We start from the raw sequence: 26,445 nt of genomic DNA, 5'->3' as shown, positions 1-26,445 counted from the left end.
CTAAGACAGCTACATGCTAAGTATTACCCTAGATCTACTCTTAAATGTAAATATATATTTAGGGGAAGATACTGGTATAGAGGAGAAGCATGAAACTCCTATACTTAGCAAAATTAATATGGTATTTTATGTACTTCTGGGCATATTTAAATATTTCAAACATTATATTTTAATATTAATTTACAATAAAATATCAAATAAAAAACTTCATTTGGAGAAAAGGTAACAAAAATATTTAAAATTGTTTTTCATAATCACATCTTCTCAGCCCTCAAAGAATACAAGAAATGAATGAACACTGTCTCTTCTTCCTATTCTGACAGAAGATGAAAGGAATGGGCAGTAAAATGGAGGAACTTATATATAGTTAAAGTTACTACTCTAGCCTTAATTGCCCATCAGCAATTTTTCTTTAACTCTCAATGGGCCAAGCAAATAAAAGCAATGATAAACAAATGGGACAACATCAAATCAAGAATTTTCTGCATCACCCCCATAGACTGGTGGAAAATATTATTTAACCACCACTCATCTGACAAAAGGCTAATATCCAAGACATATAAAGCACTTGCAGGCTTTACTAAAAAGACAAAAAACACCACCAAAATATGGACAAGGACAAATAGATTTATTCTTACAGAATATATCAGGAGGTATATGAAAAATACTCTTCATCACTTATATAACCAAGAAAATATTTATCAAAACAATGAAGGGAGCTGGAGAGATAGTACAGTGGCTAGGACACTTGCCTTGATGGCTGACCTGAGTTCAATCCTACTACCCCAGATGAAACCCTAAATCCATACAGAATGATACCTAAACACAGACTATATCCTAGGACTATATCCTAGGGATAGCCACCAAACCAAACCAAAATAAATACACCAAAAATAACAAAATCCACCAGTATTGGCACAAATACAGGGGGGAAAAAACACCCATATCCACTTCTATAGGAAGGTCAACTAGTTCAACCTCTTTGGAAAATAAGACATTTCTCAGAAAAAATTAAAACTCTGAGTTTCCACATCACCCAATAATTCCACTTATCGGGCTCTAACCCTAAAGCCCGAAAACACAATTTCTAAAAAGATTATTTGCTACCATGTGTTCAATGTAGCACTACTGACAACAACCAAGATCTGGAAACAACCCGAGTTTCAAAGAATAGGTAAAGAAGCAATGAAATAAATACACAAAGTAATCCTGACTGTTAGGAAAAAACTAAATCATGCAATTGCAGCTATGTGCACAGATTTGGAGGGTATCATGCTGAGTGAAGATAGTCTGAGGGAAGGACAATTGAATGATCACCCTCATTTGTGGTATATAATGAAACAGCATAGGAAAACAAGTAGTCAAAAACAACAGAACCTGAGAACTTAAAAATTCCAAATTGTCGTTGGGACCAGGAGATAGCCTAGTCATAGAACACATTTGTTGCGTATATAGGCAGTGGGTTCAATAACCTGAACCAAAGAAAAACTAAAAATATGCTAAAGGTCACCTTCATTTTCCTCTAAAAGAGAGAAATATGACAAATTACTCAAAAAGTTAGAAATTGTTAAAAGTGAATTATTTCCTACAATAAGCAAGATACAACAACAAAGAGGAAAAACAAATAAAAACCTCTGAAGAGAAAAGGAATTTTTTAATTTTAAGTTCTAATTTCCAGGTCCCTAGAACTCAATGCTCAAAACACATGATTGATATACAAGGGGCCCAGATTGGATCCCAGAACTACATAGTCACAAGCAAAGAGTGAGACGTAGCCACCAAGCATTACAGACATCCTCAACCATCTTTCCTCCTCTGACTATTTACTTGATACTTAACAAGTATTAGTCATTATTGTTAACATTAAAACTGCACTAAATCAACTTAATTCTTTTTTAGGAGGGCTATTTTGGGGGGCTACACTCAGCTTTGCTAGGGCTTACTGCTGTGTTCAATGGTCACTCCTAGTGGGGCTCAAAGGATCCTAAGTAATAATGGAATGGAATCAGGATAAGTCGTCTTAACCCCTAAACTGTTTACCTGAACCTAACTCAGTTCTTACAAGTCTATGAGGTATTTCATCCTACTTATAAAAAAGGAAGTCAAGGCAAAGAGGTATTTTGTATAAAATTACACAGCTAGAAAATGCTAGAGCCCAGAAAAAAGCCCTTACCAATAAAAAATTTAAAGAATTATAAAATATTAATTCATATATTCTAAAGATTATATCAAGAGAAAATCAAGACAAAAATATTCTATGACAGTAATGGTATCAATCACTAGAAATAGCAATGGCTATTTCTTTAAGTATAAAATACTAAGAAATAAGATGATGACCAGGATAATAGATAATAGATAATAGACCAGGATAGATAACAGGAATTTCATTGTTGACATTTACAAAACTACAGATATAAATGACTTTCTATGGAAACTGAACAAACAGTAAGGCTGCCTTACTGTACAATGAATTCTGTATCTAAAAGAATATCTAAGTGTATATACCTCATTTAATCTAAAGATATATACCTCGTTTTCAAATATTCAAAGGCAATAAAAATATGTACCTGACCACAAAGAAATTTCAACAGTTTCAAAAGACTTAGATAGCATAGTATTAACACCAATACAATTAATTGTAAAAATTTTTCTTTTTTTTTTTTTTTGGTTTTTTGGTCACACCCAGCAACACTCAGGGGTTACTCCTGGCTCTATGCTCAGAAATTGTTCCTGGAGAGCTCAGGTGACCATATGGGATACCGGGATTCAAACCACCAACCTTCTGCACGGGAGGCAAACGCCTTACCTCCATGCTATCTCTCCAGCCCCCAAAATAGTATTTTTATTAGAAAAACAAATGTTATTTGGGGCTAAAGCAACCATACAGAAGGTAGAATTTGCCTTGCAAGTGGCCATCTCAGGTTATTTCCCTGGAACTCAATTAGGTCTCTCTCCTAAGCCCTGTAAGAAGTGATCCCTGAGCTCAGAGCCAGGAATAAGCTCTGAACACCAAAAAAAAATAAAATAAAATAAAATAACAGTTTTATATCATTAAAAAATTGAAAACAGAGGCTGGAGAGATGGCATGGAGGTAGTGTATATGCCTTGCATACAGAAGGACAGTGGTTAGAATCCTGGCATCCTATATGGTTCCCTGAGCCTGCCAGGAGCAATTTCTGAGTGTAGAGCCAAGAGTAACCCCCCTGAGCACTGCCGGGTATGACCCAAAAACAAGGAAAACCAAAAATAAATTTTTTTTAAAAATTGAAAACAAAACAATAAGCTCTCATATTGCTAATAATATCAAAGCTGAAGTTCTAAAACTAGAAATAATGGAAGCATTATATATACTAGTTTAAAAGTTGAATTCAAGGGATCAATGTTGGTGTAAACCACTTAGACTACTAAACAAGAAAAACCACAAATGTTAAATGAAACATTCATCTCCAGACTCTAGAAAAGGAACAATACTTTATATGAAAGGAAAGAAGAAAAAAGATAATAAGAACAAAGTCAAGGGGCAATAAATTAGAAAAAAAGGAAACCAGAAAATAATTTCAACAACTTGAATTTTTTTTTTATTTTATGAATGCGTCACAATCCTCAAGGGGTCCAGAAAATACTTGGCCAAACAGATTATATGACTTAATATTAGGGTCTGGAAATGAGGTATTGTTTACAGTATTGTAGGGACCTCTGAAACCACAATCAGTAGTGTTAAGGAGCACAATACCAACGATCAAATTCGGGCCTACATGAATGCAAGACTTGTGCCCTTAATCTCTTTGAATGTTTAATGTTCTTAAAATAAAATTTTTTAAAAATAATGATAAAATTAACCATACTAAAGAAAAATATGCAGTATTAAAAGTGAGGTCATAAAAATAACCACATATAATTTTACTTTATACTAAGAGCTCAAATACACATTCGAAAATGTGTTACCATATAAATAATATTCTACCAAAACAAATAAAAAATATAAAACAAAAAAGAAAAAGAATTGCAAGAGCTATGAAGAAACAGATGTCCTGTATGGCAAAATTGTTTCGGATGTATGTAACAAGACAATTTATATGAAATCATATACCAGAAGAAGGAAATCTTACAAGATTCTTTTATGAAGCAAGTATAACTCTATATTGAGGATATTATGAAAGGTCATTTTCAGAAGTCATTTCTGAATACTAAAAGAATACATAGTACCAAACATTCGCCATCATATAATTAAAAAAATAACTTGACAAATAGCATGTATTCTAGAAATGTCATCAATAAATTATCAAACATTCAAAAAATTCACCATATTAAGGTTATGAATTAAAACAATACATTCACTTAACTTTGAAATACATTTTACAGGTAAATACTCTTGATTAAAATTGCTAGCCAAAATAAGCATGTGTGTTTTATGTATGCAACACACGTTTCACGGTAAAAATCAGTAAGGTTATCACACAGAAAACTCAGATGCTTTACCATCAGCATGAAGAACAAGGCAGAAGACTTACTACCAAAACCATTCATTAGTTAGGTTCCTGAAACATTAAGAAATGGAAAATGTAACAGGGCTAAATAATAGAAAAGAGACAACAGAATTAATGTTTCGATAATCAGATGCCTAGCAAACAAGAGAACTACCTGAAAAATTACTAGAAACAAGAAAATTCCAATTTAAAAGATCACATTAACAAATTAGGAAGTATAATTAAGGATTTTAATCATAAACGTAATGGAACAGTTTTAAGTATATGTTGATCCTTTAAGAAATGTTTTGAAATGTCTTTAAAGAGAAATATATCAACTAAATAAATAAAAGATTGATCTCTTTCTTGGGTAAGACTGAATATGGTAAAGTTGACAATTCTAGGTAAATATTTAATAACAATGTATAACATTTTAATAGTTGACAAACATGGAAGATTAGTCAGCAATGTCCTAAAAAGTAAATTTGTTGAGCTGGACCAACTTATAACCTATTAAATACAAGCTATGAATGGTCCGGCGGTAGGGCATTTGCCTTATTCGCAGCTGACCTGGGTCGCAAGGACTTTCGTTAAATCCCCAGCATACTATATGGTCCCCAAGACTGCAATGAGTGATTTCTGAGCACAGAGACAAGGAGTAACCCCTGAGCACTGCTGAGTGTGGCCCAAAAAATCAATCCCTCCAAAAAAAAAAAAAGCTACAAAAATTAAATTACAGGGACAGAGAGATAGCACAGGACATAAGGCATTTGTTCTACATGAGCTGACCATAAATTAATCTCCTGTAAGGCATATGGTCCCCCTCCAGCAGTGCAGTGATTCCTGAGCACTGAGTGAGGAACAGTCCTGAGCACTTCTGGATATGACCCCCCCCCCCCAGTCAAATAAATTATCAAGTAAAATACTATTACACATAGGACAAACCAAAACAAAAATCAATAAAATAATTCAGAGTCCAGTAAGAGACTCAAATAAAATTGGAGTTTAAAATATAACAAAAATGCTAAACTGTTAAAGAAAAAATAAGTTATTCAAAAATTAGGAGAAAGAACACAGCAGTATTTTGAACACTGGGGGAAAAACACTCCAAAAGACTCCAAAAACACTATAATTCCTTGTTAGGAATTGTGGAGATAGTACAGGGATGAAAGAATACTTGTATGTGACTAATCTGAGTTTGGTCCTTAGCACCTTTTTATTGCTAGTTGCAGTCTTAGAGAACCCCTAATACCACCAGAGTGACCAGGCAATCTCTCATCCTACAGGATTCAAATAATACAACATTAAATTGCCCTCATACTGAATCTCCTCTGCTTGGCTGAGAATCACTGGGAAGGGGCCCTGAGACCTTCATGATTATGTCTTTGGAGAAGTTCCTAACTCCAAGGGAAAAAGCCTTTAATTATTGCTGTATATTATTTCTATTGTTTGGTCATTTTTACAAAAAGTATGAAGTTTTATATATACGTATTACTTTCATGTTTTTATATATATATATATATATATATATATATATATAGTATTTTCACATTTACACACTCACAGATATCCCAACAACTATATCAAAGGGAACAGGAGGAAAATTTTATATTGTTCAGAAATTAAGATTTCTGTTTCAAAACAACATAATGGAAACCAGAAAAATTTTAATTTAGAAGTAACCTTAACTGAAAGTTTCAAAAGTCATAATGAATTTGTTTGAAATAGGTATTCAGTAAGTAATAAAGACATTGTTTAGATTCTACATTAAACATTTTGCTGTCTCACTAAATATCTGTCCAGCAATTCATTTTATTTTGAACTTATTTCAAAGTTGAGAAAACAGCGTACTTCATACTTAAAATTCTTATGATCATAAATAGTCTAAGAGTACATTTAAGTATGTATTTGGGAAGCCAGAGTGATAGCAGAGCGGTAGGGCATTTGCCCACTGGGTTCAAACCCCAGTATCCCATATGGTTCCCCAAGACTGGTGTAAGTAATTTCTGAGCACAGAGCCAGGATTAATCACTGAGCACTACTGGGTGTGGCCCCAAACAAAAACAAACCAAAAAGTATACTATTGGATAAGTTCTAATAATACATATGACTACGTAATCAAAACTTGAACATAGAAACTGCCACATTTTAATGATCCAAAAGTAAAAAATATATATATTTCAGATGTTTATCATAAAAATGTATATACATTATGTTTACAGTGAAAGTCCAAACTAAATTTTTATTATTTTCGTGCCATACCAGTAGAGCTCAAAGCCTTATTCCTGGATCTGGAGCTGTGGCACAAGCAGTGGGGCATTTGCCTTGCACTTGCTAACCTATGACAGATCACGGTTTGATCCCCCAGCGTCAAATATGATCTCCTAAGTCAGGAGCGATTTCTGTGAGCATAGCTAGGAGTAACCCGAGTGTCAACAGATGTGGTCCCAAACAAAAAACAAAACGAAAAAAAGAAAACAACAAATATTCCTAGCTCTGTACTTAAGAATAACTACTGGAGATGGTCAGAGGACCATATGGGGTATCAGGGATCTAAATCAGTTCAGCTATGTGCAGTGCAACTGTCCTACCTTCTGTACTATCTCTCAAGCTCCAAAAGTATGTTTTCACTGCATATTTGTGCCATTTTCCCCAGTATACTTCAATAAAAATATATAAACTAAACATTATTTTTAACCCTCAATAATGTAGCTAAAATGTGTGTACAAAGATTCTATATATATATATTTACCAAAGCCTGTCTACTTATTTCAAATCTGTAGTATGCTTACTATACTATCTTCTCTATACTAAAATGCTGACTCTCACAAAATTATGAAAAAAATCATCTACTTCCTGTTCTTTCCCAAAATACGAGACATAGTACAAGAAAATGGGTATGATATTTTGCTTATATCATATCTATTAAATTAACAAATGCTTTTGAGAAATAAAATTTCTATTTTCATGAAGCAAATATGAGGTTGATTACATTATGAATTAATAGTTGCAATGAGAAAGGCAGCAGAAAACTAGACAAAAAGGAAACCTTTTACACTATCCTAGGTGCCATCCTAGGTTCAGTGCAAAGACCAAGATCACCAACCACAGAAGATGGATTAAAATGACACTGATGGAAAAGAACTTCTAGAACCACAAAGACTGACTTCATCATAAATCCCATCCCTGGATCTGTTCAGATACTGAGATCCCTAGACACAGAGGCCTGATTGTATCACCCAGGACAGAGCAGAGGTCTTCCAAACACCACAAAAGCACCACCGTGAGAGTAAATGATCCTGAACAGAGTCTATAGTTGATCCCATGACAATACACTCCAAGGGCGGAGAAACCCCATATCTCTTAGGCCAAGTGAATTCCTTTTCGAATGACCCCAATATTTACTGTGCCAGGGCAGGAGGGAAAAAACAAAAAGCACAAAACATTGTTTATTTTATTTTATATATATTTTTTATTTATTATTATTATTATTTTTATTTACCTATCTATTTTTGGTCAATTTCTCCGTTTGGGTGTGATTACTGAAGTTGTCCCCAGTTATACTTATTCTTTTTCTTCCTTTCTGTTCTTTCTTTATATGCTATGCCATGTTTCTTATATCAAGACCATGGCATTTTTTGTTTTGTTTTGTTTTGTTTCTGTTTTTGTGGTTTGTTTGTTTTTTTTTGTTGTTGTTGTTGTTTTTGGTGCTTATCGTTATTGTTGGAGTCCTCACTGGATATTTGACACTTCTATTTGTACTGGTGGAATGTTTCACCTTTTTTCTCTCCTTCGTTTCTCAAACCGATGATGAGAGCCTCTAGAAGAATTCCGCTTATTTTCGGCGTATTAGACTTTTACCCCAATTTATTACTTTTCTCTCCTTCAAACAAAACCACGTAACTTGAACTAGCTTGTCCTGCCCCCCACCCCCAGTTAGAGGGGGAAATAAGGGAGGCACCAGGACCAAACAGGTGCAAGACTACTAAGTAGTAGGCTAGATACAGAGGAGACCACATATTCTAGCAACCCTGAGGGTGAGGGAAGAGGATATGGGAGGTAGGACAAAAGCAGAGGTGTAGGGAGGACAATTTGGTGATGGGAATCCCCCCTGATTTTATGTAAATATGTACCTAAAATATTATTGTCAACAATATGTAAGCCACTATGATCAAAATAAAAATTATATTAAAAAATCCAAAAGATAGAGATTATATCATAAAATAAAGCATTATCTATGACCTTTTGTAACTAGCCAGATCTAGACTTGAATTTCTTTTTATTTACTACCTATCTAACATATGTAACATCTTAGGTCTTTTAGTTCAATATAAATGAAGCCTACATTTTACCTTCCATATTAAATGTTTTCAAATTTAATAACTATATGCTAAGAAAGCCCTTACCCACAACATCAAGGAATATTTGCTCCATTGATCTTCAAACCATACCCCTCTCTAAAGAGTAAAGAGACTTGGAGGCCAAAAGAACATGCACAGCATGATACTATACCCTACCACAGACTATGCTCTGGGTAATTCAAACCCAGGAATTCCTCTCACAAGGAGTAAGTAATAAGCCTGGTTTCCAAGATCTACAAGAATGGACTTATTACCTGGGCCATAGAGAAGTTTGAACAGAACTTCAATGTGAAGATTAGGAGGGCTAAGTATTAAGGCTAAAGCTACTTCTCTCAGCACAAAACAGAATGCAGTGTAAGAAGAATCTGGGATGGGGCTCAGAGGGTAAGGTAAATACAATGTTATCTGTGTTGGGGGGGGGGGGACACTGAATGGAATCCGTACTAGGTTATGGCATGCAAGGGAAATGCCCTACCACTTGAACCTCCTCTTCAGCCCCAATAACTTTTACTTTTTAAAAGCTTTTTTCTTTAGTTTCTAAGAATTCACTAGTTCAAATATTTCAGTTCTCTTTGCTTTTTCTGTTTATTTGGACTAACATTTTTTGAAGGATAAGGCACATAATTTTTCTAAGTAAATGTCACATACGCCTATAAAGGAGGGATCTCCTACTAAAATAACAGATTTACATGGCTTTTAGGAGTGTAATTTCATGCCTCTTCAATATAGGTTATTATATATATATATATATATATATATATATATATATCCTACTCAGCACTACAGTACCACTCCAGCTTCTACCATGTTAAACATAGTATCAGTTACTATAGCAGTTATATATTCTATAGTATAGATCTAATTGTGCTCACAGATACACAATTACATTTAGACTTATTGAGACTCTGATTGGCTGAAAGGTCTCTTAGAAACATGGCCTGAATATCTAATTTAATCATCTTACATCAGATAACTTAACTCTCCATAGTTCGAACTTTCCCAGCTGTGGAAATTAAATAAAACAATGTATGTGATACAGACAAATATCTTCTTGTAGCCTCAAGATTAGACTTACTAGTTTTCTTTTTTTCTTATGTGTATTTCCAAAAAAATTTAAGTCTTGGTCTCTTGACCTCTTAAAACTACTTTTGGCAATTGATGGGGCACCATACAAGCTGGGCTCAGGGGGCCCACTTAAAATGATACTCAGCCAGTCAAGACAGATGGTTCCGTGCTCAGTCCAGTAATATCATGCTGTTAAGTATGATCGTGGTGGGAGCCTTCAGGGTTCTCAATTTTGGCAGTGGTTGGGGAACCAAGTTGTGCTTGAGTTCACTCACGAGTGCAGGCACACATGTACCCTGGTCCATGACCTCTTGACCTTCTTTACTTATATTCTACACATATTCTTAAATCCACCTAAAAATCCCTATAAAAATATGTCCTTTCATTCTATGTCTATTTTTGTGCCCAGGTAAGTTATCTTTTGATTGCTAGTCATTTCTACTTAAGAAACCCATGGGGCCAGAGAGATAGCAAGGAGGTAAGGCATCTGCCTTGCATACAGAAGGACAGTGGTTCGAATCCTGGCATCCCACATGGTCCCCCAAGCCTGCCAGGAGTGATTTCTGAGCATAGAGCCAGAAGTAACCCCTTAGCACTGCTAGGTGTGACCCAAACAAACAAAAACAGAATCCCACCACCTATGATATCAAACTGATCCTTTTCCTAACAAAAAATAAAAGCAAAAGATGGGGTGGCATAAAATATTATAAAGGCAAAACTGGTAAGATAAATAATTTTAAGTGACTAATTTCATTATTAGTCAAGCTAAGAAATTATTTTAATTTAGTAGATTTTCTTAGGCAAAAAAAAAAGTTTCCTGTTTTCTCCTCCCTAATTTTTCCCTAACCAAAACAAAACCAAAATGTTTGGGGCCGGAGAGATAGCATGGAGGTAAGGTGTTTGCCTTTCATGCAGAAGGTCATCGGTTCGAATCCTGGCGTCCCAAATGGTCCCCCGTGCTTGCCAGGAGCAATTTCTGAGCATGGAGCCAGGAGTAACCCCTGAGCACTGCCAAGTGAGACCCAAAAACCAAAATGTTTTTATTACTTTGAATTCCCTCACATCTAAATTAGCTCCAATTACATACTATCTTCTATGACCAATTAATAAACTTAAACCTCTAATTTTTTTGAAGTGGAGGTAAACTCAGCAGTGCTCAAGTTTTACTTCTTACTCTGTGCTCAGAGGTTACTCTGGCAGTACTAGGGCCATGATGTGGTGCAAGAGATAACTGTGTAAGTTTAAATGCCTTAACTCTTGTACTGTCTCTCAGTTCTGTAAGTTATTTAGGGAAAAACTATCAACCATGGCTCATACTATTAGGACTTCATGGGGTTAACTGACTTAAACCATTTCAGGTTCCTTTTCTCACATGGAAGAAAAAAATGTCTCAAATAAAATGTTTGGGGAACCTTCCCAACCAAGTATAGTGTGATAAGCAGTAAATTTTCTATTTCTTTCTCAAGATTTTTAAGTATTGAGTTTAAACAATACTTAAAAATAGATCATTTCAAATGATATTTAGCCACATATTAGTAATTTAAGAATTCCAAGAACTGTGCAAATTTTTATTTAAATTATATTTCCAACAAGGTTACGATCATATTATAGGTTTTTTTTTGGGGGGGGGGGAGGGTTTGGGCCACACCCAGTGACGCTCAGGGGTTACTCCTGGCTCTGCACTTAGAAATCTCTCCTAGCTCAATGGACCACACGGGATGTCAGGAATCTAACCCAGGTCCATCCTGGGTCAGCCGTGTGCAAGCAAATGCCCTACCATGCACTACTGCACCAGCCCTATACTTTATAAGATATTAAATAACTTTCTAAAATTAAATGACAATTAGTTTAAAGTTCATTAAAAGAAATAACTTTCTTTGGTTTTATATGAGATTTCAAATTTGAAAATATTTGATAAAGTCACATTATTTTTAATAATTCTAAGCAAAAAATCTGATTTTTATTGTATTATTTTACCTGAGTAGCTTTATCTTTCATGCATGAAAGATAATGGACATGAGGATCTCGTGGCCACTGTCCTGTGAGGTAAGGTCCTGTTATCGCATCCAAAGAAGAGGTTCTTCTTATTGTACTCGAGGTTCGAACTTGCTGAGATTTCGGCCTGTCCACTATAAAAAGAAAGAAAAAAAGTTGATTAGTCACTTATCAGTCAAGTTTATTTCCAGAGCTACACCAGATTCTATGAATCCCATCCATAGCAAATGTTCTAAAATATATGTATGTATCATCTGTTCTTCTATTACTCTACCAGTCTCTCATATGGATTACCTACTTCCTAATGGCTACACAAGTAGCCATCACAATTAAATCTTACAGTAACACTGCTCTTGCTTGCTTGGAAAAAAAATTCCATGTTTATCTTTCATTTAAAGCCCATCGTTAAAAAAAAAAAAAGCCCATCGTTTTCACAAGTTACTATCTTCCACATACCTCAATGCTAATTTCTTGCTATTCTTCCACCAACCCATGTTAACTAAGTACCACAAAACTAGTGCAATTTCTTAAATGTGAAACTACCTAATCCATTTCTATATCTTCTATTATTTTCTAAGTCTCCACTTGTTCACTTGAAAATTTCTTATCTGGAAGACAGTTTGTATATCACACCGTCTTTCCTTCAATAATTTACTTTCTCCTTCTCTGATATTTTGTTTGATATATACATATTCTTCTCTGCTTAAATAAACAGAACCTCAAGTTTTTCTCACTTTCTACTCCTCAGTGCATGTTTTAAGTCTCGATAGGCAAAGGGGAGTTTTTGCATAATAATTCATTCACGCCACACAGAAGTAACAAGGATAAGGAAACATTTTAATTCGATGCCTCCATTTATAGAAAAAAAATGGAAGCCTGAAAAAATACATCTGAATTAGCCAATGAAACTGACAAGTGACAGAAGCACAAGAGAAATAAGATATATAGATATTCTACATAATACCTGTCCATTAGTTTAATAGATTCACTACAGTACCAAAGTTTTCTCAAAATATTCTACAGGTATTTGCTGAAACTAAAATGATCACAGTAAACTTTATATCCTCTTTACAATAATATGGCGTTCATAAAAACCAGTGGTTATGTACTACAAACTTGAGGGGTTTTTTGTTTGTTTTGTTTTTTTGGTTCTTGGGCCACACCTAGTGACGCTCAGGGGTTACTCCTGGCTATGAGTTCAGAAATCGCTCCTGACTAGAGGGACCATATGGGATATGCAAATGCCCTACAGCTGTGCTATCACTCCAGCTCCCAAACTTGAGTTATGTTTACAGTAATTTCTCACATTAAATCGCCTTATATATTACAAAGAATAAAGAATCTTTTGTTGTTGGTACTATTCTTTTAACTACCTTCCAGAAATCAAAATATAATGTTTTTAAAGCGTGCCATATTCTAATTTAATGTATACAACTATAATTTTGATTTATTTTCTAAGAAGAGCAATTAGTGAAGGTCTGAAAATCCCAAGTTTAACCCCCTTTATTTTACTTGCGGGGTGGTTGAGCCACAACTGGTGGCACTCAAGGATTATTCCTGTCTCTGCACTCAGAAATTTTCTTGGCAGACTCAGAGGACCATTTGGGATGCTGGGGATTGAACCCAGGTTGGCTGCATGCAAAACAAACACCCTATCTGCTGTGCTATCACTCTGGCTCTACTTAACCCCTTTATTATTTAACTCTAATTTATTTCACTGTAGTCATTAAGATTTAGTTTGACTTATTTTGACTCTCTAAAGTTTTCTTTATGACCACATTCTTGACCAATTTTTGTAAATATTATTTTGAGTCAGGGGAAAGTTTTTTTTTAAGAATATAGTTATTTTTGTAGTAAAAAATAAACATAGGAATAATTGGGGCCACAATGATAGTAAAGTGGGTAGGGTTATTTGCCTCACACTCAACCAACTAGAGTTTGATCCTAGGCAGCAAGCACCCTGAACCTTGTCAGGAATGTTCCCTGAGCATAGAATCATGAATAAGCCCTGAGCACAGATAGACATGACCTCCTATATTCTTTGTACAAAATAATAAAGGTGTAATATAATAATCAGTTTATCTGTCATATATTAAGAGAATTCTAAACATGGAAAACTAGTAACTCACTTTTCTATAAATTCTAAATGTTTATATTTCATTTGTGTCAGTTGATATATCAATGTCAATAAGTATTATATAGACACCTCCCAAGATATTATAATACTTCTGATCTTTAAATTCTATTAAACTCATTTTGAGAATTTCCCTTTTGCTTTCTTTGAATTATAATTCATGTGGAATGCCTATTCTTTCATTTTTATAAGTTATGTCAATTTTTCAAAATATTTAGAGGTAAATCACCTTTTTGTAAGTTAAATTTATACATTTATGTTAATTAACATAGCTGATTTAAACAGTTATGTAATTTGTGTTTTTAAATCTTCCTTGCTCATTTTCTTTGTTTCTTCTCTTTCCCTTAACTCAGCTTTCCATTATAGGTAATTTAAACAGCATTTAGACTATTTTTTGTTCTACTAAATATGCTGTTTTGCTTATTTTTGTGAATATTTTTCTAGCAATAAAATTAATAGCTACAGGGGCCAGAGCGGTGGCACAAGGGGTAAGGAATCTGCTTTGTCTGCGCTAGCCTAGGACTGACAGAGGTTCAATCCACCATCATCCCGTATGGTCCCCCAATCCAGGAGCGATTTTTCATTTGGCCACACCCGGTGACGCTCAGGAGTTACTCCTGGCTATGTGCTCAGAAATCACTCCTGACTTGGGGACCATATGAGACACTGGTGGATTGAACCATGCTCTGTCCTAGGCCTGTGCACGCAAGGTAGATGCCTTATGCCCTACACCACTGCTCTGAGTCCCAGAAGTGATTTCTGAGCACATAACCAGGAATAACTCCTAAGAGTCACAGGGTATGGGCCAAAAACCAAAACCAAAACCAAAAAAAAAAAAAATTAATAGCTACAAAATTTAGTAACTTTAGAAAGACAATTCTTCCCAAATCATATTTATTATAAATTGTTTTACAACATTTTTTATTGCTTCATAGTCTCTAAGAAAAAAATCAAATTTTTTTTTGGGAGTAGAGTAAATCTTTACCACGCCTAAGGTTCTCAAGGGCTATTACTGGCTCAGTACTCTTAACTTAATAGTTGAGTATGTTACATATGTGGCAAATGGGCTACTAAATCAATTAAGTTTAAACATCAGGTCATATATCCAAAATGTCCACTTTTCCTAAACTGCTGGCCATGAAATTAAGAACCTTCAGATCTAAATAAAGGATTCTAAACAAAAAGCTTAAAAATTGCCAGAAAGATGCATTAAAACAAGATAAAAGTACAATACAACTTCTTTAGGGGCCAGAGTGACAGTGGATAAGGAACTTGCCTTGAGGGCCTGACCTAGGTTCAATCCCTGGCATCCCACAAAGTTCCTGAGCCTACCAGAAGTGATACCTGAGCAGAGTCAAAAATGATGTCACTGAGGGCTACCAGGTGTGGCCCTCCAAAAAACAAGTCGGATTTGTCCACTTGATATGTCAGGCTCCCCGTTAGCCACAAATCTCCATGTGTTACCAGATCACTTTTGTTTTTGTCTTTAACAAGAATCATTTTAGATCTCTTTAGATAGACCTTAGCCCAGATATTTCTTATAAGTTTGACTTAGCTCAATCTTTCTCCTTCGCTGCAGTTTGCATTAGTTCTTCCAAGTAAAATATGCCTTATCATCCTTTAAAAATAGCATAAATACATTAAGATCATCATCAACATCCTTTCAATTCATCTTTTTTCAAGATGAATTTCATTAGTTTTAAAAGCTAGATAACCAAGGGAAAAAAGACACAGAAAGGAAGACTGGAGACATAGTAGGGTAGGGCTACTAAAAAGTTTTAAGTTTATATTTTTTCTAATGACAAAAGATTAACTTTAAGGAACTCTGTCAAGCAGTAATTAAAAGAAGGTTCTTAAGTTTTATGACCTAATGAACTCAGGTAATAAAGAATCCAAAGATTTAAAATCCAGTATGACTAAAAAAGTTAAGAATTAGCAAAACCGGGCCGGGCGGTGGCGCTAAAGGTAAGGTGCCTGCCTTGCCTGCGCTAGCCTTGGACGGACCGCGGTTCGATCCCCCGGTGTCCCATATGGTCCCCCAAGCCAGGAGCAACTTCTGAGCACATAGCCAGGAGTAACCCCTGAGCATTACCGGGTGTGGCCCAAAAATCAAAAAAAAAAAAAAAAAAAAGAATTAGCAAAACCAAAGTAGTAGCAACTACAGAAAAATAGGATGCTTCAAAATGAGAAGTCAGATTATAAATAGAAAAGAATAATTATTTCATGAGAAGACTGAATATTTCACAAAATTTTGTTTCAAAGTACTTAACTTGGCAGTAAAAGCAATAGAGGTTGGAAAATATTTAACCAAGTGAAAGAGCCTCATTATTTTATGCCAATTGAAAAAGAAAATAGACCCAAGAGGCTAAAATAAATGCTACAGGATGCAGTGTTTTGACCACAGTGTAACAACAAATACTATTGAAGCAAAATTATTTTTTTCAAGTTGAGAATAATTTTCTCAAGGTTGCTATACTTAAGACAATTTTCCTGTTTTCCTCTTAATGACAAAGAAAAAAATCTCTATATCAAAATATACAGAAATAGATATGCAGATAGCAGGTAACTATTAATAATTGCTTTTAATATACTCAATTATCTTAATTTTTAATTTTTATTTCAGCATATAGCAGGTTTCTAACATAGCTTTAATATATTCCTAAAGTAGGTTTTAAATAGTAATAAAAGTACTTTAAACATTTCTATACCAATGCAGAGCAATGTGGATAGCCAAACCAAAGATCAAAGGACAATCTACCACGTAAGTCTGTCATGATGTATTCTTCACCAAATGAAACACTTAAAATAAAAAATGCCAACATATTTCAGCATCAGTATGATAGCTCATAAAAGTAAGTTTCTGATTGTTATGAGAACAGAATACTAACCATTTAACAGGTACACATTAAGGTACAATTTGAGAACAGTAACCCAAACAACTAGGGCTCCACAGGATCCAATTTAAAATAAGATAATCAACTGAATCAAGCCTGAAGTTTGTTTCAAACTAATAGTCTCAAATTTGTCTACATAGAAATTACGTATGTGGCAAAAAAGGGCTACTATAAAGTTTTAAGTTTATTTTTTTCTAATGATTAAAAAAAACAAACATAAAACCTACTTTCAATACACCATTCAAAACTGAAGAGAATTACCAGGGGTTTGAATTCAGATGGAACAAAAAAAAAAGAAAAATGAAAGCAAAAAAAAGATGAAAGGATTAAAGAATAAGAAGAGAGAAGGAAAAAGATTACAGAAACAGACAGATGATAAAACTGGGAGATGAAATCATGGTAGCTGTGGAGTCAAGAAAGAGATCTAAGTCACTTCGCAAAATCAGCAGAAGACGTCTTAGGGAGTTGAAACTAGAAAAGCTACTCTGAACAATGTGATCCTAATCCTGCACCTTCGCTGTGGGGCCTGTGAGAGTACAGTGTTGCATGGCCAACTAAGGTTCAATCCCTGGGACCACATATGGTCCACCACGCATCTCCAGGAGTAATTCCTAAGTGCAGGGCCAGTCCCCAAATAAAACAGAAACATTCATTTCACATAAAAGATGAGCAACAGGAGCTGGAGCAGTGGCGCAAGCAGTAAGGCGTCTGCCTTGCCCGCACTAGCCTAGGAAGGACTACAGTTCGATCCCCCAGTGTTCCATATGGTCCCCCAGCCAGGAATAACCCCTGAGCGTCACCAGGTGTGGCCCCAAAACCAAAATAAATAAAAAATAAAAAGATGAGCAACAGCATATTAATTACACATAGATTTATCTAAGAATAAAACAAAACACAAAGAATAAATTATGCCCATAAGGACAAGGGAAACATGTTATACAGAACTATGTCTTTAAGGTGAAACTGCAACCTAAATCATTAACAAGCTAAGGATATTTCTTAAACGACAAAAGTTATGAAGCACATTGAAATATGAAAGACTTAAAAATTATATGACTGGGAGAAAGATGTAGGAAAATAGAGAAACAAACTAAAAGAAGATTTAAAAATAAAGAAAAAAGTCATTTTAAAAATGATAACATCTTGACAGAAACAAAATGAAGCATATAATAAATTTTAAAATAAAAGGAAACATAAAATTTCAAAATAATCAATATGTAACATAGACATGACTCAAAGCAAGGAAAGCCTAATAGTTTTTAGATAAGTATCTTTCTTGACATCAAGTATGAAAAATTGTGTAATTATAAATATAATTTTATTTTTAACATATAATTTATAAACACAAGAATCAACTTAACCTGTAAACATTTTCCTTAGTAATAACTATAGATACAGCATAATAATCAAATAAGTAAACTTCATGATCTAACACAAAAGATACTGAAGAGAAAGGGATAGAGAAATAGAAATTTTTTTATCCTCAATGACATATGCCTGCCAGCAAGCTAATTTATTTTATTTTTCTCCCTTCCCAGCAAGCTAATTTATTGATGTTTTGCAAATAATAAACAGAAATATGTACCAAAATGTCTGGGTACCATTTACTAGCTATTGTAAATGATGCTAGCAAATTAAATCTGGGCTATAACTGTCCACAGATCTAGCAACAAGTATATGGTTGTTGACTCAGAAATTCACAGCTACACTTCTCTAGAGTAAACTGAGAATCAACAGGCTCCATAGCTACTGAAATCAGAAAATGCAGATGTTTATTTTAGCTTTTAGTTTCATAAATATTGACTCCCAAGAATCAAATATATAACTGTGAAGTAGCAGTTTATCTAAAACTGGATGTTCCATTAATGCTAGAAATGGGTAAAAGGGCTGGAGAGATAGCATGAAGGTAGGTCATTTGCCTTGCATGCAGGTGGACAGTGATTCGGGCATCCCATATGGTCCCCTGAGCCTGCTAGGAGCAATTTCTGACTATAGAGCTAGGAGTTACCCGAGCGCTGCTGGGTGTGACCTGCCCTCCCCACCAAAAAAAGAAATGGACAAAAGCTGTAGGAAACTTCCCAAAGGAAAAATTATCATATACAAATGATACTATTTTAGAAGTCATAAAGTAAAATAGAAGATGGTAATTAAAACACCTTCCACCCAACAATTAAAAAAAAAAAAAAGTACATAGAAGATTTCCAGAATATGCTGCCAAGGATTGAGAACATAGGAAAATACAAAATTAGTTCTATTACTAAGTGTAAGAAAAAGTATTGAAGTAAATAATTTAAATAATTTTAAATTTGTTTCTTTTTGTTTTGGGGCCATAGCCAGCTGTGTTCAGGGTTTACTCTTGGCTCTATGCTAAGAAATCAGTCCTGGAGGGCTAGGGAGGTGGAACCATATGAGATGCCAGGGATCGAACCTGGGTCTGTTGCGTGCACGGCAAATGCCCTTCCTGCTGTGCTATCACTCTGGCCCCTCCATTTATTTCTTTAGAATAGTTGTAGCCCTGGTCATTACCATCTTTTTGGTGCAAGTTCCAAGTGGTACTCAGGAAGATTCAATGGCAATTTCTGCCAATTCTCTGCCAACTAGGTCAAAAATTCAATATTATGCCCAAGGAATGAAATAACTTCATGAAATTAGCACTGCTTAAAACATCTCAACTTCTGAGCCTGAGTGACAGTACAGTGGGTAGGACATTTGCCGTGATGGTGGCTAAAGTAGGTTTGATGACCAACATCCAATGTGGTCTTCTGTACACAGCCAGGAATAATTCCTGAGTGCAGAGCCTAGAATAATATCTGAGTACTGCCAGGTGTGGGAAGAACAACAAACAACTCAACTTTTTTGAGATTAGGCAAATATATATATATATATATATATATATATATATATATATATATATATATATATATGTATATTTGTTTGGGATCACACCCGGTAGCGCTCAGAGGTCACTCCCAGCTCTGCGCTCAGAAACTGCTCCTGGCAGGCACAAAGGACCATATGAAATGCCAGGATTCGAACCACCATCTATCCTGGATAGGCTGCATGCAAGGCAAATGCTCTTCTGCTGTGCTATCTCTCTGGCCCCTAGGCTTATACATTTTAATCAAACTGTATTTTTAGGTCCTTAGTGGGAACATAGATTATATTAAAATATATTATACTAAAATCATAGTCAAAGAAAATGAGATATCTCTTGCATATTGACATAAGTACTGACAACAAGGATCCCTACTTGACAAGGTGATGGATTAAAATGAGATAAGAGGGAAACTCCCAGGGATAATTTTCCAAGCGCTACTCAGCTGCTAGGCCACCGTTTTGGGGTTTGGTTTGGATTTGGGGGCCACAACCAGCAGCGCTCAGGTGTTACTGCAATCAGAAATTGCAACTGGTAGGCTTGCGGGGGGGGGGGGGGGGGAACCATATGGGATGGCGGAAAGGAACCCAGGTCTGTCCCTGGTCAGCCCTACCCCTGTGCTATGGCTCCGGCCCTAAGGTCACCCTTCTTTAAACTCTTAGCTTCAATTAAAGTCCAATATGTATTTTTCTGGCTAGCAGATGGCTTCTACACAAGCATTCTAGAATTAAGATTTCTATTTTATGACTTCAACATTCCCCTACAACCCTGGTTCTACTAGATGTTTCTACTAGATGTTTGCTCTACTAGATGTTTGGCAACCAAATGAGACAAAGAATGAAAGGGTAGGATCAAACTAATGCTTTTATTTATTGAAAAAAGGATCAAAGTGTATAGAAATATCTTTGCATTTTATTGCAGATACTTTGTTTCAAATGAAAATATTTTTGATGATTTTTAATTCTCACAATATTTCAAATTTTCCCAGTAATAGTATGCCTCTATTATTATTGACAATGCATCTAGTCAAACATCTATGTTTTTTTATTTATTTATTTATTTTTGTAATGGTTTTTATTTATTTTTTTTTCAAACAGAAAAAGCCATTTAATCACACATATACATTCATAGGACTTTAAACAAAATGTAATATAAAATATAAAAAAAACCAAAACCCCACAACAAAAAAAAATTACATTTACTTGTAAACTGCTTAACAGCTGGTGGGCTGGCTGACAGGGCTGCCCAAGAAAAGCAAAACCAGATATAATGAGGTACATTTTCAATGAATAACCACCACAGATCATGTGAACTGCTCTAGCAGCCCAGTCACCTGTTCCCCAATCTCGCCTCCTTAAGAGACAAACCAGGGCAGTCCTCCCATGAATTGAGGGCTCCAGCTATATCGATAAGCACCTCAAAGAACAGACAAAACAAACCAAAAAAAAAAAAACTAAAACAAACAAACAAAAATCACGCCATGGTCTTGAATCTTGAATTAAGAAACATGGTATAGCACATAACGAAAGAGAAGAAAGGAAGAAAGAAAAAAAAAATATATAATTGGGGACAACACTTTCAATAATTGCACCCAAACAGAAAAATCGACCAAAATAGATAAATAAATCAAAAATAATAATAACAATAATAAATAAAGGTAATATATATATATATATTTATATAAAAAATAACCAAGATTTTGTGCTTTTTGTATTTGTTTTTTCCCTCCTGCCCTGGCACAGTAAATGTTGGGGTCATTCGAAAAGGAATTCACTTGGCCTAAGAGATATGGGGTTTCTCTGTCCTTGGAGCATACTGTCATGGGATCAACTCTAGACTTTGCTCATGATCAGGATCCTTTACTTTCCCGATGGTGTTTTTTGTTTTGTTTTGTTTTGTTTTGTTTTTTTTGGTGTGTGGAAGACTTCTGCTCTATGTTTAGAGGTCTCAGTATCTGCACAGATCCTGAGGTGGGCCTTATGATGAAGTCAGTCTTTGTGGTTCTAGAGGTTCTGTTACCTCAGTATCATTTTAATCCATCTTCTGTGGTTGGTGATCTTGGTCTTTGCACTGAACCTAGGGTGGCACCTAGGATAGCGTCTTTCTTTGTGCTTCCAAAAGCCCCATTCCGTTACAATTTTCTCTGCCGGACCTTTTGGGACTGGGGATCATGATTATTGTGCAGGTCATAGTTCAAGCCCTAAACTAGGGCTTTTTTATTGGTCCCAAGATGTATACAGTCTGGTCGTGGTTCTTGCAGCCAGTCATCTGCCAATCCCGATCTTGGTTTTTGGACTAACCAAAGGGTGCCAAGACTTCTGGTTTTGTCTTGTCGTTAGTTGGTAAGGTAGGCTAATCTGCTCTAAGGTCAAGATGTTCGCATTTTCCTCGTTGTCAGGATAACATGTTAGAGCTGGGCCTTGTTGTTAGTCCCGCCGTATCAAGGCTGTCCCGGATAAAGTTTGTTTCCTGCAGCTGTTGTGAAGAGCTGTGCCGTTTCTATGTCGGGGCTCAAGGGTTCAAGGCTGAATGAATGGTATCTAATCACCTGAGGTCTAAGTTGATTCCACATGACATATTTTCAAGGCAGGAGATATCCCCATATTGTAAACAACTATGAGTTCCTATCTCTAGTAGATAGGAGCTCTTTTTTTTTATATATATATGTAAGATTTCCCCTTTACTTAGTGTGCCTTTGCAGGGGGAAGTGGTGCTACATTATAATGTCTGTATATTTGTGGGTGGATTGATGGGATAACCGAAACAGGTCACATACCCAAAAACGAGGGGGAAAAAAAAAAGGGGGGGAATTAAAAAAGTATGTGCTAACCAATATATATGTAGGACAATCATTTAAAAAAGATAAATAAATAAATTAAAAACAAAACAAAAAAACAAAACAAAACAAAACAAAAAAAATAAATAAAAATAAAATAAGTTAGCGAAGTTTTTAAGGAACCAAAGTGGTGCAGAAAAACTTCCACAGAAAAACTTCTAGAAACAATCAACCAATACAGCAAAGTGGCTGGATACAAAGTCAATACACAAAAGACAGTAGCGTTTTTATATACAAACAATGAAGTTGAGGAGAGATTAAAAATACAATCCCATTTAAGATAGTATCAAAAAATATCAAATATCTAGGAATCAACCTTACAAGAGAAGTGAAAGACCTATACCAGGGAAACTTCAAAACACTTCAGAAAGAAATTGAAGACGATCTAAAGAAATGGAAGAACATCCCATCCTTATGGATAGGTAGAATTAACATAGTCAAAATGACTATCTTACCCAAACTGCTATATAGATTTAATGCAATCCCTATCCAAATCCAGGTACAATTCTTTAAAGAAATAGAACAATCAATTACAAAATTCATCTGGAACCACAAAAGACCCAGGTTAGCCAAACACATACTGAAAAATGAGAAGTTGGGAGGCATCTCCTTACCTAACTTGAAACTATACTATAATGCCATAGTAATTAAAACAGCATGGTACTGGAACAGAGACAGGACCTCAGACCAGTGGATCAGAACAGAATTCCCAAACATAAACCCCCAGATATACAGCCAACTAATATTTGATAAAAGAGGCAAGAATATGAAATGGAACAAAGAAAGCCTATTCAACAAATGGTGTTGGCACAACTGGAAACTCACATGTACGAAAGTGAAAATCGACCCATATCTCACTCCTTATACAAAAGTCAACTCAAAATGGATCAAAGACCTGGAAATCAGACCTGAATCTATAAAGTTTATTGAGAATAAAATAGGCAGAACACTCGAAGACCTTTATATCAAAAGGGTCTTTGAGAATGGAGCACCAATGGCAAGAACGTTAGCATCAAATATAAACAAATGGGACTACATCAAACTAAAAAACTTCTGCATGGCAAAAGAAACCCTACTTAACGCAAGAAGACAGCTAACAGAATGGGAAAAAATCTTTTCACTTGATATATCAGATAAAGGGCTGATATCTAGAACATACAAAGCGCTCAGAAAGCTGAGCCCCTCAAAACCAAATAAAGCCATAAAAAAATGGGGAGACGAAATGAATAGACACTTCTCTGAGGAAGACAGAAGGATGGCCAACAAACACATGAAAACATGCTCACCTTCACTCATCATCAGGGAGATCCAAATCAGGACAACAATGAGATACCACCTCACACCAGTGAGGTTGGCTCACATCAAAAATAATGGAAACAACCTTTGTTGGCGAGGATGCGGTATGAAAGGAACTCTCATCCACAGCTGGTGGGAATGCCCCCTAGTCCAACATCTATGGAGAAAAGTCTGGAGAGTGCTCAAAGAACTCAGAATTGAGCTGCCATTTGACCCAGCAATTGCTCTCCTAGGCATATACCCCCAAGATGGAAGGACATTCATTCCAAAATACGTATGTACCCCACTATTTATTGCATCAATCAGTATAATAGCCAAATCTTGGAACCAACCTCGATGTCCAACAACAGATGAATGGATTATTAAGATGTGGTATATATATATATATACAATGGAATATTACATGGCAGTTAGAAATGATACAATCACAGACTTTGCAGCAACGTGGATGGACCTAGATCATGTTATGTTAAACGAAGTAAGTCAGAAGACAAAAGAAAAATACAGAATGGTAGCACTATTCTGAAACACCTAGAACACATATTTTATACACAACTAATACTTAACAATCAAATAACAGGTTTTAACATGGTAGAAACTCCAAACACTGTAATAGTCAACATATACGTGGGAGCAGTGTCCAAAATACATGAAAAAGGAATAATGCAAAATTTTGATTACACAATATACCATAAAGAAAACAATAACAACAGAAACGGCAGCATAGAGAGAACAGGTAGGTAATCAGACTTCTACAACAAAGGCCCACAATAATCCCTTGGAGTTCGTATACAGGAACACAAGTATAGAACACCAAGGGAAATCACGGACTGCAATGGCAACATACCATAACACTACCTTTTAATGCCTTTATCTTACTATATTTTAAATAACCTCTTAGCTTTTCTGTCCACAGGCGCCCTTGGATACAATGGGCGGACAAATTAAGGTGGCAATTCGGGGTACCACACGGGATACCATACCTTGCATGCACTACGAGATGGCCACGAGAAAACTCTTTAACATACACTTTATCTCTAGGTAATACCTCCATTTAGGAATTGAAGCCCATGATCATTCAGATCATCGAAGCAGTACCTGAGACATACAGACTTAAACCACAGGCTCTATTCTTCGAACACTTTTAATCAAACCAGCATTCCCTTGCTATTCTCTCCTCTCTTCTTACTATTTTTTTTTCTCTATTCTGCTTATTACTTTTTTCCCTTTCTCTTCCCCTTTTCTCTCTAAGGTATTTTCTCTTTTCTCTTCCTTCATACCCTTCCCATATACCTTCCCCTTTCTCCCCTCCGGAAATCCAACTATCCCTTTACCCCTCAATCCCATCCAGATCTTCCACCATATTAAAATTTTTCACCCTCAGTCCTTATTCTATTAGGCATCAAGATCGACCTCCTACTCAACGAACCAGTACCCTGCACCCAGGAGAGGGGACACCCAGATAAACCCACACCTCGTCTCCTGAAAGAAAAGACAGCCAACTCCCCTGTGGACTCATGCTGCGAGGCCCTCCCTACTAACTCTCCCTAACGCGGACTGTTCCTTGAAACTGGGCCTAGGTCCAAAAGTATCCCCAATGCAAGAACTCTTCCAAGACCTCCCTGCCGCAAATTTTAATAATCTGAAGAAGGTCAGGGGATGTGTTAGGAAGATGCCTGGGAACCCACACACCACAAGAAAAACCCAAAAGACAATGGGAAAAACTGTACTTCCAACATAGGCATAAAACCTGTAATACACCACCTCTTACCTGCTCTCCCCCAAATGTAAGGTAGTCCTCTGCACCACTTTGGTTCCTTAAAAACATCTATGTTTTTGATGAATATATACAAGATCAATGTTTTCATGATACAGCATAACATTCATCTTACAGCCCATGAATGAAGAAATGACTTCAATTTCTTCTTATTTAATAAATTTATTCACAAGGACATAGTTGCTAAAAATAGGGGTCCATCTGGTGAACTGAGGCAAAGATGAAAATAAACAGCATCTAATACATTAACACAGCATCATAATCTAATGGAGGAAGTAAAGGTATCAATGATACCAGGAAAGTTTGGCCAAAGTTGGTTCCAAGCTCTCTGAATGAATTTGAGAGATTCAAGAATTCAGTGGAGGAAGTATTTCACATTATATATAAAATAACCATTAAAATTTGTCAGTACAGCCTAAAGCTGTGGTTGAATTTCTGTAATTTCTGTAGTCTCATGATGAAACCTGGAAGTGGAGTCGAGGAGATAATTCAAACTGTAGAGCACATGCCCTAGTTCAATCCCTAGCACTGATTACTGCCATAACTCCATGCTACCCCCACACCAATACTGCCAGGTGTGGTCCTGGTGGCTCTTTTTATTGTTGGGTCCAAGTAGCACCCAACCATCAAGTCTGTACTGCTAGATCAAATATAACCAACCGAGAAGCCCCTATTAAAAAAAAATAGCTTGAACGAAGAATGCTGCTTCTAATGGATAAGTAAAGAAAGTATTGTCCTTAAATAGA

The 26,445-nt window shown here is 35.6% G+C and overlaps 1 protein-coding gene across 1 annotated transcript in view; it reads right to left on the bottom strand.

Annotated features, from left to right (window-relative positions):
* The window catches only part of GLCCI1 (glucocorticoid induced 1), a 107,128-nt gene that overhangs the window by 67,802 nt on the left and 12,881 nt on the right, over nt 1-26,445 (bottom strand). Inside the window, exon 2 of the mRNA XM_049768980.1 lies at nt 11,870-12,021. Within this exon, the coding sequence (XP_049624937.1) occupies nt 11,870-12,021 (152 nt within the window). The remainder of the gene's footprint in view (nt 1-11,869; nt 12,022-26,445) is intronic.

Source organism: Suncus etruscus, chromosome 1, assembly GCF_024139225.1.
Source record: "Suncus etruscus isolate mSunEtr1 chromosome 1, mSunEtr1.pri.cur, whole genome shotgun sequence".
NCBI classification, from domain to species: domain Eukaryota; kingdom Metazoa; phylum Chordata; class Mammalia; order Eulipotyphla; family Soricidae; genus Suncus; species Suncus etruscus.
Note: the sequence above shows the minus strand (reverse complement) of the source record. Positions and strands in the feature narration are given on the sequence as shown.